The 15018-nt window shown below is 43.1% G+C and overlaps 2 protein-coding genes across 4 annotated transcripts; one reads left to right on the top strand and one right to left on the bottom strand.

Moving 5' to 3' along the window:
* Positions 1–1004: 1004 nt before the first annotated feature.
* On the bottom strand, positions 1005–12155 carry RB195_007006 (uncharacterized protein; the record flags this gene model as incomplete). 3 transcript variants are annotated; one of them, XM_064180405.1, is made up of 7 exons in its annotated part: positions 1005–1314; positions 1522–1583; positions 3182–3324; positions 3950–4083; positions 10391–10584; positions 12000–12065; positions 12123–12155. In XM_064180405.1, 7 exons carry the CDS (start codon positions 12153–12155, stop codon positions 1005–1007), a joined length of 942 nt encoding a protein of 313 aa, XP_064037279.1. The 3 variants fall into 3 exon arrangements, with proteins under 3 accessions (XP_064037279.1, XP_064037282.1, XP_064037280.1); XM_064180407.1 differs by lacking the exons at positions 1522–1583; positions 10391–10584; positions 12000–12065; positions 12123–12155 and having other exon boundaries at positions 1005–1145; positions 3950–3971; XM_064180406.1 differs by lacking the exons at positions 1005–1314; positions 1522–1583; positions 3182–3324; positions 3950–4083 and having other exon boundaries at positions 10117–10584.
* On the top strand, positions 8050–8742 carry RB195_007007 (uncharacterized protein; the record flags this gene model as incomplete). The annotated part of the gene is made up of 1 exon (XM_064180408.1): positions 8050–8742. One exon carries the CDS (start codon positions 8050–8052, stop codon positions 8740–8742), a length of 693 nt encoding a protein of 230 aa, XP_064037281.1.
* Positions 12156–15018: the final 2863 nt, after the last annotated feature.

Below are 15018 nucleotides of genomic sequence, written 5' to 3'. Positions count from 1 at the left end.
TGTAAAATAAAAATTCTCTTGCGAAGTGTATTTCGGAAGCAAATCGTATTTTTTTTAAGTATGATAACAGTAAACATGGATTTTATGGATTACTCAAGGAACAAAGTTAGATTCAAAGTTAGATAGGATAATGAAAAGTGACGAGACTGGTTTTTGGTCTTCAATTTTTAACTCCTGCAATTGAACTTAACTTTGTCAATCCAAACAATGCTAAACAGAGTCAGCGCCGTTTTGCTGCAGGAGACAGGATTGGCAGTTTAACTCAGACACTGAGTTCTGCTAAGTTTTTTGAAGACGTCTTTAGCATCTGTCTGGTTTTCAAAGATTTCAGAGCCTTCATAGTAGCTTATTCCCTTAGAAACGCGACATTCAGCTAGCGAAAAATCTGGCGAACTTGACTAAGACCTGACTCAAATTGCTTATGTAGCTTATGGTGGCTTTTTATGAAAAATTAACTTAAGTCATGTTACTGTCATTCGAAATGATTTGTCTCTCCTGTTGTCGGTTATTAGTTATTCTTAGACAATTTGCAATTTCCTAAAAATAGTTGCACGTTTTGCTCTTGAATTAGTGGGGTTCCGTTAGGCTCTAAGAAACTGCCAAAGGTAACTTCGGAATGAGACCATAATAATCTTCCAGTGTAAATACAATATGAGAAACCTTAGCCTGCTTTACTTCAACCCAATCACTCATTGATTCACTGAATATCTACGATTGTCATGAAGAATCCATTTTGTCTCAAAAGTTGCACCTTATTCCAGTAATGAATCGCTTTATTCGCGCAAAGTAAGCGCGACGAGATGTTGTTGTTGATCAATACATGCAACATCAATTCTTCCTGTTCTCCACTTTTTTCAAGCTGCTCCAAAACATGTGACGGTCAAATGATCAGCAACTTTTTCAAATTGTGAAATGCTGTAGGAAGTCCACGATCTTTCTTGTCTCTAAGGCTGAGATCGAAAAGTGGATAATGTACGCTCCAAAAAATTCGGTGAAGGAGACATTCAATATCGCGTATCTTCGGATATGTGACAAAGGGCGTAATCGAGCTGAAGCTTGAGAGTCGGCACCTTCCGCTTTCGCTGCTCTTTTTGCATTAATGGGGTTGTCCCTTGCCACGTAAGCTGATGGCATCGATGATTCCTCTTAAATATGAATGCAATGATGAGATTTGTCCGCTTGCAAAAGTCTCTCAGACGATTTTCGCTGTCCGATGTCTGCTGTGTGACAGGACCGTTTTCCAAGCACATTGGATTGTTCTTCAGGTCCCATCCTTGCATCAGTTCAGACAATTGCCGACTGCTGGCTTGGCATCTTGGATATCAACGTACTGAGTTCATCATAAAATGCGCCCTTGTTTCGGTCCTCTGCGGTATCTGTAAGTACGTGAGCACTTACAATAAAGAGTTCGAGTTCTCTGCGATCCCGCAATATTACAAAGGCTCATTTTGACGACGTTAATCCAAACTCCTCCTCCAGTTTGTTATAATCGTTCCTAACAGGTACTGTGCAGCCTCTTACTTTTCTTTCATCAGCATCGCCGCAGTAGATGGTGCAATTGTCGATATTGATGAGCGTGTTTTCTGCAATGCAGCAAACAGAATGCAGATATCGCAGAAGTCTGGATAGAGCAGCTTGTTGGAGTTCACTTGACAGCGAGTGACAAAGATTCCATGTTTCCCTCAGGCATATCGAGGTGTGGGCTCTGGCATGGTGGTGAAGGACGACAGCACCTTTTCGCAATGTATGGGAAGATTTTGTCGTATAACAGTGCAGGTTATATAGCTCGTACGTTCCCAATGCGTACGCTCGAACGCCTGATTCAGTTTAGTTGAAGCAGAGCCACCACGAGCATATAAACACCCAAGGTAGCCCCAAACTTGCGAAAATACAAAAGGAATGAGAAATCTTTGTGAAAAATAACGAGAAATCAATCATCTTAATCTGGGTTTTGATTACGTTGATAGCTAGTTGGAATTAGTTAATCGGGCAGAAACGACGATTAACTTCCTTAATTTCCATCTCGGATTGGCTAGGTAAGAGGTAATCAGAAGTATGCTCAAAAATATAGAAGAACCACTCAACGCACACACCACAAGAACCACAACGCATTGCCAGCCACGTTCATGAAACGAATGCCTACGAAAAAAGGAAATTTTTTCATACACAACTGTCAAGATGAATTGAACTAAAGTAAGCTTTGGAGTGAATGTAAGTGAACCGCACTGACTGTTTTAATGTGATATCTGCATGCATAGTACTGAGGCGCATAGTACTGAAGCATTGCAGCAAACGCGCATCAGAGATCGAGCGATCAGCGTCGAAGACAGTACTTTCTACTACTACTACTACGTCGCAGCACAACGATACTGCGACGATAATGAAGAGAAAACGAGAAGGTAATTCTGAAAAACAATTACAACAGCCTGTTAAGGGAAAATTGCTCAATAGTATTTACTTGCAGAATTTGAAACTCCGATCTACTGTAGCCACACGGTCCGTTCGAAACCGCCCTTGTGCAGACCGTTTCTTCAATGCGGGGTCGATAAATTGGTAGCAGACTTGTCTGGGAGGATGAAAACACTGGCATGATTATCGGCTGGCCTCCGTAAGTCACTGTATAGGCCAACACGCCTTTGAAAACCTCAGCGATTACGAATTCCAGTAAAACCTGTCGGCGCATCCCCACTGGATTGATACGCCAGTGACTTTATCCTTTATATATACCACATACCAAAATGCATCCGCAATCAGTACATCCGAAAAAATTTCTCCGAAAAAATCCTTTTTTTACTCCGCTTAGGAGTAAAGACTGTGAAACAGTTCGGTCACTGTTTGAAGATTTAAAACAGAAAACTCTATTTGAGATATTGCGAAAGCATGATATTATAAAATTGTGAATAAACCTTACCAAACCTCAAGAAGACTAGATAAAACCAAAATATTCAAATCTCATTCTTTTGACCTTCAGCGCAAGATAAAGGTATGCTGAGGTAGTTCAAGACATTTTCGCTGAATGACGAGAAAAAGCAAGCGATAGAAAATTGGAGTCATGTCACTACTTTTTCGACTTTCGGGCCAACGGTATTAGAATAACGTCTACCTGTGGGCTCCGTGCTGACGGAATGGAGAGACATTATAATAACAGGTTCAGGTTATAATTGTGTTCACAAAGCCTTACTTGAGTCATGTAGAGGTTGACGAATAACAGGCTGCAAACACAAAGTATAGTACTGAGGGCAGCTTGAACTGCAGGAAAAGCAACAGATGAAAGACAGTTCTCTAGCCGATCGGCTGGTCTGAATGCAGGGCCTTCTTGGAGTGCTGAAAGCAAATTTTTGTTGAGTAGAACTTGGCAGGAGTCCAGAACCTTCTGATGAAGAACTAATTAAATTCCTTGCCGGGCAACAGCAGTGCTTTTCTGGAACTACGTACCATTTTTGCGTCAAACACGCTGCACTTCTATTCGAAATTCGAGTTATTCATTCTAGCGAAACATCTTTTTGAATACCGCTGTCTCAAGAAAGAAGTCTCTGGATGTGTGCAGATGCATTACGAGGAAATTGTTCCACTGATAGCTGACAGGATCGAAGTTCACTACAGTTTTACCAATTATCACTTCGTGTTGTGTGCAAGAGGCATTTAAATGCGAACAATGAACCGATGCTATCTAGAAGCTGTCTCTCACGAAGAGTGAGAGGTGATCTTGCGAAAAAAAGGTATACTTGTTCAGAGGAAACTAAGCAAGTTTATTTTCTCTCCCATGTCTCATTTTGAAAGGGTTATTTGCATGAAATTGGGAGTTGGAGACTATAGTGTAGTTGAAAGTAATGTTATTGCTCTCCCTCTTTTGAAGGATCGTCAATCGCGATACAAAGGAGCGCTTTCCGATGTACCGCATTGGGAAGCACAACGAATACAAAGAATGGATGTTTTGTTTCTCTCGTACCGGGAGTGACTCTTGATATCATCGTATCCAATCGGTTCGGCAAAAAGCCCACGGTCAAACAACTCGGAAGTACAATGGAGACGGTTTGGTGGTCTTTAGCAGACAAATTCCACCTGTCTGTTTCCAGAAGAGTCCTGCAAAATCAGTTGGAAGAGAGGCTAGTTATTTGCCTATGGGTTTTAAATCAAGCGTTAAATAGAGTCACAAGAAGAAATCTCCTGACGCTGGAGAAGCGCCTGTTACCGCCAAACAAGGAAGGAATGGAATGCAAAAGTCAGTTAGGTTGTAGTAACGGAAAAGAACTAGGATAGATGTGTAATTATAGTTGGGTCAAAACGACATGAAGCTCATCGCGGTTGTGTCTAAGACTGCGCTCGAAGCCACGAATTAGAAGTAGTTCGTCATTTCGAGGTGGAGCGGACTTCAACGACGAGCGGTGCTAGCAAGTACCGTCAACTATTGCATCTCTTCGACCGCAGCCAGTTATGCAAATGCACTTAGCTTCACGTCGTTTTGGTCTATGTCGTGTCCGGCACGACTATCCCAGCCAGCCGGCACCCGCTCACGCGGCGCGCAGGGAGCATTGCCATTGGCAATGTATTACGGTAACGTTCGCACGCTGGCCGCTATCTTCAAGTATTCGGGGTCCAGTTGTTTTCTATTTATTTATTTTAATTTATTTTATTTTCATTTCTTGTGGTGTCGTAATTTCGTGCTCGTGTTTTTTCGATCGATTCGCATTACACCATCTAGCCCTGGCTGACTGTCACTGGGCCCGAACTGTGGGCAACCACATACCATCTGCCGCCGAGAACCACAACCACTGAGCCGTAACAGACCCCTATATTACTTCGCCAATTATGTCGTGTATTCGTGCATTGCAGTGTAGTGTCGTTATAAGGATAAACTACGTATGTATAATCATTTTTATAATAACCACAGAGGAATAGGTTGGGGGGGATGGGATCAGGGGGCAGCCCTGAGGCCCCCGAAGGGGGAATTGGGGCGGGGGATTGGACCCTGGGCATGGTTCGGAGGGGCTGGGGCGCCATTCGGTGGTTATCCCAGCGCAGGCCCATCCGGATCGGTCCCGGGTCCTTTCACCGATGTCCGCCGCTCCTACTCGGAGCGGACAGTCTGACTATACAACTAATATGCATCAGGGGAACTCATCGATGAATCATGTAAACCAAGGAAATCAAGCGTGACTACGAATTTAACTGACTGCTCGAGACGAAGCGACTCCACCTACAGATCTTTGTATTTTACACTGTAGAAAACTTTTTCTAAGAGCATAAGAGAGTTGAGAAGTTATTGGAGTTGACATCATCAGCAATATAGAGACCATAAGAGAGTGAGGGCGTGGGACGTCCTCCTTTCATTTTTTTTCCGAACCATTGGCACCCGAATCGGACGTTTGAGGACAAGAAAATGTGGATCTATTTCAGATTTAACTACCTTCATCGCCTAACATCCCCTAACATCAAGCTAGAAAGAAAAGGAAATTAAAACTCTTTTAACTCTCTAATCAGATGTAGAGAAATCCTGCAAAAAAGGCAACACCTGGGCATGAGGTTCAGATAGTTGCTGAGCAACCTCATATTGGGACTTGGGGCACAGTAGAATAGGCGTGAAAGAGTGACTTTCCACCCAAGCCGCAGGGAACCATGAACTCCCTAGTCCCGAAGTCCGAGCTCCTTTTGCTTATTAGCGAAAAGAAGAAAGGAAAGCTCAAAGAGCTCAAAAGAGCGAAGTGCAACAACGTTGACTGGGACTACGGATAAAAAAGAGCACTAGTTATTCCCGCGGAGTCTTTTCCAAATACAACCAGAAGGAACAATCATTTCATAGAGAACTGTAATAGACAAAGTCATATATCACTTCTATTTAATCTTTTATTCACGTTAAGTGAGGAAAAAATGCACAGTGTTGATCAATCCGTATCGGGATGCGTATATGCGTTCGACTTCTTTGCAGAATCGTTCAAGGTCTATGAATGCGTGAGCATTCTTAAAGGGATGGGCGGGGCAATTGTGCTGAATCAGCGTTTTTATACTCCTAGATGAGTCTGATACCAAGTTGTTAATCCCGGGATAAAAGCCTTTGTTCGCACTAGTGGGGTTTCGAACTATCGACCGATGGTGCGTCCGCACGACCGACTGCAAACACCCGACTTCGAGACTCATAAAGTTATAGATAGGGTGCAAGAGTTCGATGTTTCTTACTTCTATCGATTTTGGGAAGGCGTTTGATTTAATTGAAATGGAAACGGCCTGGAAAGCCTGGGATAACCAATACGTGCTTACTCAATACACGAAGGTGCTTTGAGATTTGCTTTAGCTGTGGCCAAGACTGGTAATGCTCCTTATTAATAACTAATGTTTCGATATCGCTTCCGCCAGAGCTTGGAAATATGAAAACCAACAATAATTTATCTGTTGAAGCGCCTCATCACCTACAGAAAGCCTTCAAACGATGAGCGTGCTCAAAGAACAACATATAATCTACTGCTTACCTCATTTGTTGAATATGGTAACGTAACAGATCAACATGCACCACAAATATGAATCACATTCAGGACTCAAAATGCCTCTGGTGTTTTGAGCGCTATGATTTCGAACTCAAAAGATAGCATCATAATTCCTACCTCCGTTTCAAAATTTTGGGTGACCTCGTCGAGGTAGTTCGCGTATCCGCCGGCATATCCACTGTCTACGTCTCGGAGGAATTCGTGTAGAATCTGCCGGGACCTTCTTTACCGTTTACCGTTTTAAGCTAAGGTTACTAAGAGAGAAAAAAAGGATAGAGCATCGAGAAATAAGGGCGCCTTTGAGTAGCCCTCACAATTACGTTTTCCTTTTCTTTTGTTTTCCCGTTTACTACTACCGGTTCATTTGAGGGCATATATATTCTGGACAAGGGAGACCTTACTCAAATATCTCTTGAACCCTAAGAAGCATATCCCAAGAACGAAGATGGTGTTCGCTGGTTTGAAGAAGGTAGAGAAGCGAGCTGATTTGATTAAGTATATTGAAGTAGAATCAACTAAGCCCTACTAATATCCATATTTTTAGAGCTTCGTATATTCGTATAGATATTACTAAAGGAATATGTCTCCTTTGATCGACTAATACAAACCGAATTCGTCGACCACGTACGTACTTGTCGTTAAATTATCCTCAAATTCATACGAGTTTCATTGAAACAGCATGGAAAATAGAAATTTTAACATTAATGTGTATAAGAACAATATTCTGTTGGAAAGATACTCGCGATTATGAACAATACGAAAGGGCAGTAATGATATGATAAGGTTCAAAAACAGACCAGGAAAATAAACATGCAGATTAAATATTTCATAGCTTTTTTCTAAACGCGTCAGTTCTACATATAGAGATAGAGCTTCAAACGCTCCTTCGAAACTAATATAGTGTAGACACAATTTGAAAGTAATGCTCGAAATATGGGTTTTGCTCCTGCCCCACCCCCTCCCATCTCCCAAGAGTTATTAAAGAATGATGTTTTAGCACAAAGTGGCGTTGAAGACATCATCACACTGATAAAGATGACGTTCTACGTCAGATCATGTAAACTCTTCGCTGCTATTTAAGCAGCCGTTTGCATGCGTGCCTCCACTTTCTGATGAAGGCATTTTAGCAACTTGTGGCAAAAGTGCAGGGAATTAGACGGGCGAAGGTGTCATAAAAGTGAAAAGCAAAGCGCACAGTGGTCACGACTCTGAGGCGGTTACAACGTCCCATTTAACTTTTGCGACACCTACCTTTTTTACGAATTTATTGCGCACCAATCCGACGCCCCTCCACAACGGTTTACCGCCTCATAGTCGCGTGGAAGTGACTGTGGGCGTCAAACTGCACTGATGAACAGCGGAGATTCGTCTTCTGGCAGGGTCTCTGAGAGTGAGTTCGGCACATTCGACATTCCAACTTCTTGGAATCGGAAGCCTAGATAAGAGTAAACCACTGCTAAGAATCACTACAGGGCTGCTTAGTTTGGGGAAAAGTCTTTTTGCCACTTCAACATATTCACTGCTTCAGTACCCTAAACACTGGGCCCCGCCGTTTGAGACGTCGGACGGTATGGCGACCGGTGAGAGGCGATCAAATCCCAGGTTGCTCAGAACATCTTTGATTCTGGACCAGGGCGACACACGCACGACTCGCCATGGAGACTGTCTTAGACTGTGTACCTACAACGCGAGAATAGTGTCCACAGACGCTGACACGCATGCCCTTCTCGGAGCTGCAGAGCGTATCAAATTTCACATGATTGCTCTGCATGAAACCAAGTGCAGATGGGGCAACGCACGACAGATGAATGACGGTACACTCGTCATTCGTGAAGAGAGGGTTTCGTTGCGAAGTGTAGAAGGTGTTGGTTTTGTTGTGCACCTATCTGTCGTCCATCTTCTCGATTCTCATGAGGTCCTCTCACCTCATCTGGTCATTCTTCGCCTCCGCCCTCTGCGCCAAACACCTGTCAGTATCATCAAATGCTACTCACCAACATCATCAGCTGATGAATCCGAATTGGACGCGATTTACGAGGAGCTGGAGAAAGTAATCTGCAACGAGAAGTTCTTCTACAAATTCGTTGTCGGAGACTTCAACGCAAAACTAGGAATAGCCACAGAAGAGGTATACAGGATCGGAAGATTTGGACTAAAGGACCGGAATGAAAATGACAATCGTCTCACCGGGCTGTTGTCCGCCGCTTGCCCCTTTCATGGGAACTCTCTTCTCATGAAGAAAATTCATCGTCGCTGGACATGAGAATCGCCCAATGGCGCGACTCGTGCGGAGATCGACCACATACTCACCAATCTGGGGTGGAGTCTACTTGACTTCTCAGTAGGTACCATCCTTTTATAGTGGTTCTCATCACCAACTCCTTTGTGCGAAAATACGACTTAGCCACACGATGGATCTGGTATCGGCAACAAAAAAAAAAAGAAGTCGTGTACGACGATTGCGTACTCGAGGACTCTTTGTCTCAAAGTGACTGTCACATCGAGTGGACCCAAACGTGGAGTACGAGATGCTGCTCAGAGGATTACGAGCCTGTGCTAAGCGTCCCTCGGAGCCGCGCACAACAAACTTGGATCGAATTTCGAAGACCACCAAGGAATCGTTGGAACGAAGAAGGACATTCAAGTTTAATCGGAATGCACATTGAGCGGTTAGTAGCAAACACTGGTTGCAGAAAAGCATTGCAAGAGGATCTTTCGAAATACAGGCAGAAGAAGATTCTGGAAACAGCACAAAGAAGAAAGAGTCTATAGGAGCGCTGCTGGGATCTCCACGAAATATAATATTCCGCTAACAGCTTTGCTGAGTGAAGACGGGACTCGCACCTCTTCTCGTCGTGAGATGGAAATTATTACGGAGAGGTTCTACTCCAACCTTTTCCGTTCAACAACTTTTGTGTCAAGCCCGATCATCCCCACTAATGAAGCTCCACCAAAGATTCTACTCTCGGAATTACGAGTCGTTATCAAGAGTATGAAACCTGGCACAGCCGCCGGATTTTATATCAGCAGACTTTCTTTGGGCTGATAGCCATCCACTTCATGCCGCCTGCCCTTTGCTCTAACCTTCGTCGACTATGAGAAAGCCTTTAACAGCGTATAAACAAAGCAAAACTGTCAGTGCTGGTCGATCAAGGTGTGGAAGCGTTGTTTGTGAGGACATCAACCAATTGCCAGGATCGATGCACTACTAGGATACAGCTTTTCCACCGCCCCCTCACTATACTCATTGAAAGGGGGTACGACAAGGCGATACTATATCGGTGAAGCTGTTCACGGCTGCATTGCAATGGATAATGAAATCACTTTCCTGGGAAGAAAGGGACATACGTGTTGATGGAAGATTTCTCTCGAACCTTCGTTTCGCGGTTTCGTCGTTCTCTTTTCGAGCAGTACCAATGAAGCAGAAGCGATGCTCAACGAATTGAACGAAACAGAGAAGAGGATAGGACTGCGAATGAACAGAAAGAAGACACAGTTCATGAAGAACGCTTACTGCGAGGACGGAGGAATACAACTTAAAGGCTCTCAAATCATGAATGACCCAGCGGAATATTCATGTTATGTTATATTATTCGCGACCCAGCGGAATATACATCACATAAAATATCAAAGGAGTTTAGACACTTTGAAAAAAATCCCCGTCAAATGGAGAAATGTGTGGATAAACTCGTGAATTATTGAAATGGTACTCAAATACATCCTCGTCTCCTCTTTTTATCACTATCCTTCCAACTCGAAGAGGATCTTCGTAATAGATTGTTGACAAGTCCAAGCCAGTGCCGCGTTTCTCGACGCCTTCGTGACACATTTTGATGTAGGATTTTAAAGGGTTTTCATTTGCACGAGCTGGGTCTTTCCTTCCTACACTTATAGCGTACATTATCTCGTACTCGCTCTGATTTCCTTTGTCCACGAATTCTTCAGCATTCTTGGCAAAATAGTTAGTGTCATGATACTCCTCAATATCTGCAATCATTTGTCGTTCTCGCGAACTTTCTTTACTATAATTGTCAGCGGGACTACTGGTCCATAACCGTTTGTAGTTTTTTTTTGCTCCAGGACACTCATCTGGGTATGTGAATTCCTGAAAGTTTGTATTTCGCATGTTTTAAAAAGTATAATTTTTACTTCTCAGTATCGCTACTGCAAGTATGTATTAGGCTGGAGAGAAAGTCTTGCCCCATTATTCGAAATTCCCAGAACTTTTGATTTTTGAGCAGAACCCACGTTGCACCATGTTATTGTTGTAGAGCATCTCGAAGGTTCCCCACAATATATATATATATATATATATATATATATATATATATATATATATATATATATATATATATAGCCGGAGAGCCTTCTCTAACTTTAATCACGATGTCAATTATGCAAGAGCAACCTCGAGCTATCATTTTCCATGACTTGAGTGGAGGGATTGGAGCGACGGCAGCAGCCCACAAAATCAACAGCAGATTGGGCTGGACACCGTTACCATCAGGACTGTCAAGCGCTGGTTCGCTCGCAAGCGAAGACACCGACTACGAAGACAAGCCGCGGTCGGGAAGCTTTAACACTGTCGAAGACTCCGACATTCTCGACTCTGTTAAAGAGGATACCGAGTTCAACACCCGCAGTCTTGCGAAGATACTCGGGTGTAACCATACAACAGTCGACAGTTGCCTCCAAGCCCTAGGCTACAGGTAAGTGCCGGCTCGATCGATCCCTCACACCTTGACGGATGGGACCCGGTTTACCTGAGTATCCATTTGTCAATCTCTCCTTCTTCGCCCGCACCGAAAGTTTCTCGAAGATCTTGTTAAGGGATGATGTTGGAGATGAGAGTTGGGTCCTCTACGACTCTAACGCGCACCTTGGTGTGTGGCTACCTCAAGGAGAAGACCCACCGACGCAAGCAAAATCGGACATCCACCCCAAAAAGTGTCTCTTTTGTTGCTTCTGAGATTCGAGGGGAATGTTGTTTTATGAGCTGTTCCCATAAGGCCATACCGTCACCGGTTCCATATACATTAGTTAGCTCCCGAAGCTCGCATCGAATGTTCAAGAAAAAAGGCCGAGACAAGCTTTGATGCGCCTCTTCCACGATAGTGTCTCATGTACCTAAGGAACCCATGAAAAACCGGGGGAGTTAGCCTGGGACACGGTGCCCCATCCCCCTATTCTTCCGACCTCGCCCCCTCAGACTACAACTTATTCAAAGCTTTCCTGGCTAAGAACATCTTCAACAAATTTGGAGAAATCGAATGGGCGAACAGCGACTTCCTCCACTCACGGTCTCCCCAGTTCTGGTAAAAAGGGACCCGCCCATTAGGTGGGACACTGTTGGAATTTTATAATGGTGATCACATTATTGATTAATTTCTATTGTAAGTTGAGTAAAAAGAAATAAAGCAGAAAAAATGGCGTACGGTGACGAGACTTTCTGTTCAGGCTAATATAGTTGATATGGATAGCGGAGAACAATAGTTGCACACTTGCGATTAAAACACTCACATCATACGTGTAATCTGTTGCCGATGATACCCAAACAATGAGTACAAGGATTGACGGAATTAGCATCTGTAATATACTGCGCGGACAATAATCACGATTAGTCTTCGGTCAAAGCCTACTTACAATACGTGGATAAACCTCCTTGTACCTTCCCATAAAATTTAAGAAACAGTATACTTAATATTGTATAAAATTGAGTATTGTGGTAGTCCATTGAGAATGAAAGAACAAATCTTATCTAGAAATCCCTTCAAAGCGTTTATAAATCTGCTCAAACTAAATATTTTGTTTTTAATTGGTCAAAGATACAGAAATATTCTCCTTCCTGCTCTTCTTCATCATCGATACTATCAGCTTCTTTTAAAATCATTTTTTCCACATTTATTCCATAGTTTCAACGTGGGTAACATTATTCACAACAGTGTCTTGGAAACATGGACGACCTATAGAATAGCAATAATTCCCATCTCTGTCACCTCTGAAGAGAAATGTGTAAACATCCAAGGTAGCCCCAAACTTGCAAAAGTACAAAAGGAATGAGAAATCCATGTGTGAAATAACGAGAAATTAATAATTTTAATGGGTTTTGATTCCGGATGCAACATTTCCTTTTGGAAACAGGATTCATTTCAGCAAGATTTTCGTCAGGATTACAAAATGAATATGTCTGATTTTGCAAAACTGTTTAACACCTCGTAGCTAAGCACTGCATGCATTAAATAGTTCCGGGGTTATTAGTGGACAACAGAATCTTTTACCACGCAACTGAGACAATGGGCATGATCATTGATAGCCAGTTGGAGTCAGTTATTCGGGCAGAACGACGGTTAACTTCCTTAATTTCCACCCCATCCCTAATTGCACAGGTAAGAGGTAATCGGAAGCATGCCCAAAAATATAGAAGAACCAGTCAACGTATTGCCGGCCACACTTATAAGACGAATGCTAACGAAAATAGGGGATTTTCCTTACAAACACCTCTCAGGATGAACTTAACTGAAGGCTGCTTTGAAGTGAATGTAGGTAAACCGCAAAGACCAATATAAGGTGATATCTACATGCAATATTTGAAACATTGCAGCAAATACGCATCAAAGATCGGGTGATCAGTGCTGAAGACGAGACTTTCTATTACTACTACTACGTCGCAGTTGAAGAACAACTACAACAACCTGTTAAGAGAAACCTGCTCAAAGTATTTATATTTTCTTGTAATGCCAACGAGGTTTAGGTGAAACTTTTTTATTGGCCTGACGTTTCGACAAACTCGTCTTTTTCAAAGGCCTGAAAATGGTTCGAGGTCTTTGATACCATGCATATCCCATCAAACTCCTCCTCTCTCCTCGCCAATCCCCGATATTGTTCCAAGTACACCACGCAAGACCTCAAAAGGAAAACAACTGACCAGTTTCACCGACTAGCGGGGTTGGTAAACCACTGCGTTCTTAAAGATTGTCACCAAGGCGAATGAGATCTACGCACTGTGCAGTGTCCTTAAGTACTGGTGTTTGGGTAACGTTAAGGAACTGCATGTGGGGCAGTCTTATAGCTTACAGAGTGTTACGAACGCAAGAAGTCATTGGTAATTGATAAGCACTAATTTTTCTTATTCATGGACGGATTCCTGACGGAAATCCGGAATGCTTCCAAAGCCTTCCTAGCAGATATTTCTTTCTCGTGCGCTAATATCGAACGTTTTATTTCGAACTCATTTCCATCATGCTTGGCATTTTTGTGGCGCCCTAACGGTGTCATCGAACTCCCTCGCCTTTTACCAGCTAAATGTTTCTTGATGCGCGCGCTCAGCATCCTTCCAGTTTCTCCAATATAAATGGCGTTGCACGTTAGGCATTCTATTTGGTAAATAACTCCGATGCTCGTGCAATCACCGGCCTTACCGAATGGACAAACCACGCAACATTCTGACCCGCATTGCCTATCGTAGAATCTATTGCGAACTAACTGTCGTTTGATGTTGTCGTTCGGAATGTTCACCAACACAACATCATCTTGCAGCTGTGCTCGCAAAAGAGTCCGGTGTATAGCAGCAGTTAAGGAGTCAGAGACGAAGGAGATGCACAAAGGAATTCCACCTTCACGTGGTATCCTCACTGTGTTGTTCGTAGTTCGAGATTGGGTGTTAGATATCAATCTCGAGTAACCGTTTGAACTAGCTATGCTTGTGGCTAGTTTTAGTGATTCGGTGAAACTGGTCAGTTGTTTTCCTTTTAAGGTCTTGCGTGGTGTACTTGGAACATTATCGGGGGTTGACGAGGAGAGAGGAGGAGTTTGATGGGATATGCATGGTATCAAAGACCTCGAACTATTTTCAGGCCTTTGAAAAAGACGTTTGTCGAAACGTCAGGCCAATAAAAAAAGTTTCACCTAAACCTCGTTGGCATAACAAGAAAACATAAATACGCTATCAAATGCCGAGGTTTCAAGAAGAGAGGACTTGGAGATTCCTGCTCAGAGTATTTACACGCAGATGAGTGCAATGCCGGGGCTCCAGAGGACTCGAAATGTGGGTAGTAGGGGCTCACGCACCTACGGAAACCGCTGAACGGTATAGAAAAGATGTCTGCTGTGATGAACTCGACTGACTGATGCTCAAAATACAGCAACTACGCAGCAGCATATCAGCTCTAGCCCACGCCAGTCCAGATGTGGTACAGAAGAAGCTTCTGCTTGTCCTGCGGCTTGCTAGGTTCGAATCTGTAAGAAAATTGCAACGTGAATAAAGTCGTGTGCACTTCCACACTATGCCAACATTGTTAGTGAGTTTCAGGATAAAATATTCTCCCAGCGGTGGAAAGCCAGATGTTCTGTCAAGCTATGGAGACCATGATACCTTGATCTGACTCCTTTTCGGTTACGTAAAGCAACATGCATATAGTGAAAGCATCAACGACAATAATCATTTAAAGCAGAGAACACAGATATTATTTACTTTGTTACACCACACGTCCTTAACCTTTTGTGGGAAGAACTTGAGTATGGTACATATGTGTGTAAGGAG

The sequence above is a fragment of the Necator americanus genome, chromosome I (genome assembly GCF_031761385.1).
Source record: "Necator americanus strain Aroian chromosome I, whole genome shotgun sequence".
Lineage (NCBI taxonomy): Eukaryota > Metazoa > Nematoda > Chromadorea > Rhabditida > Ancylostomatidae > Necator > Necator americanus.
The sequence above is the reverse complement of the archived record's forward strand: the minus strand, read 5'-3'. Positions and strand labels throughout refer to the sequence as shown.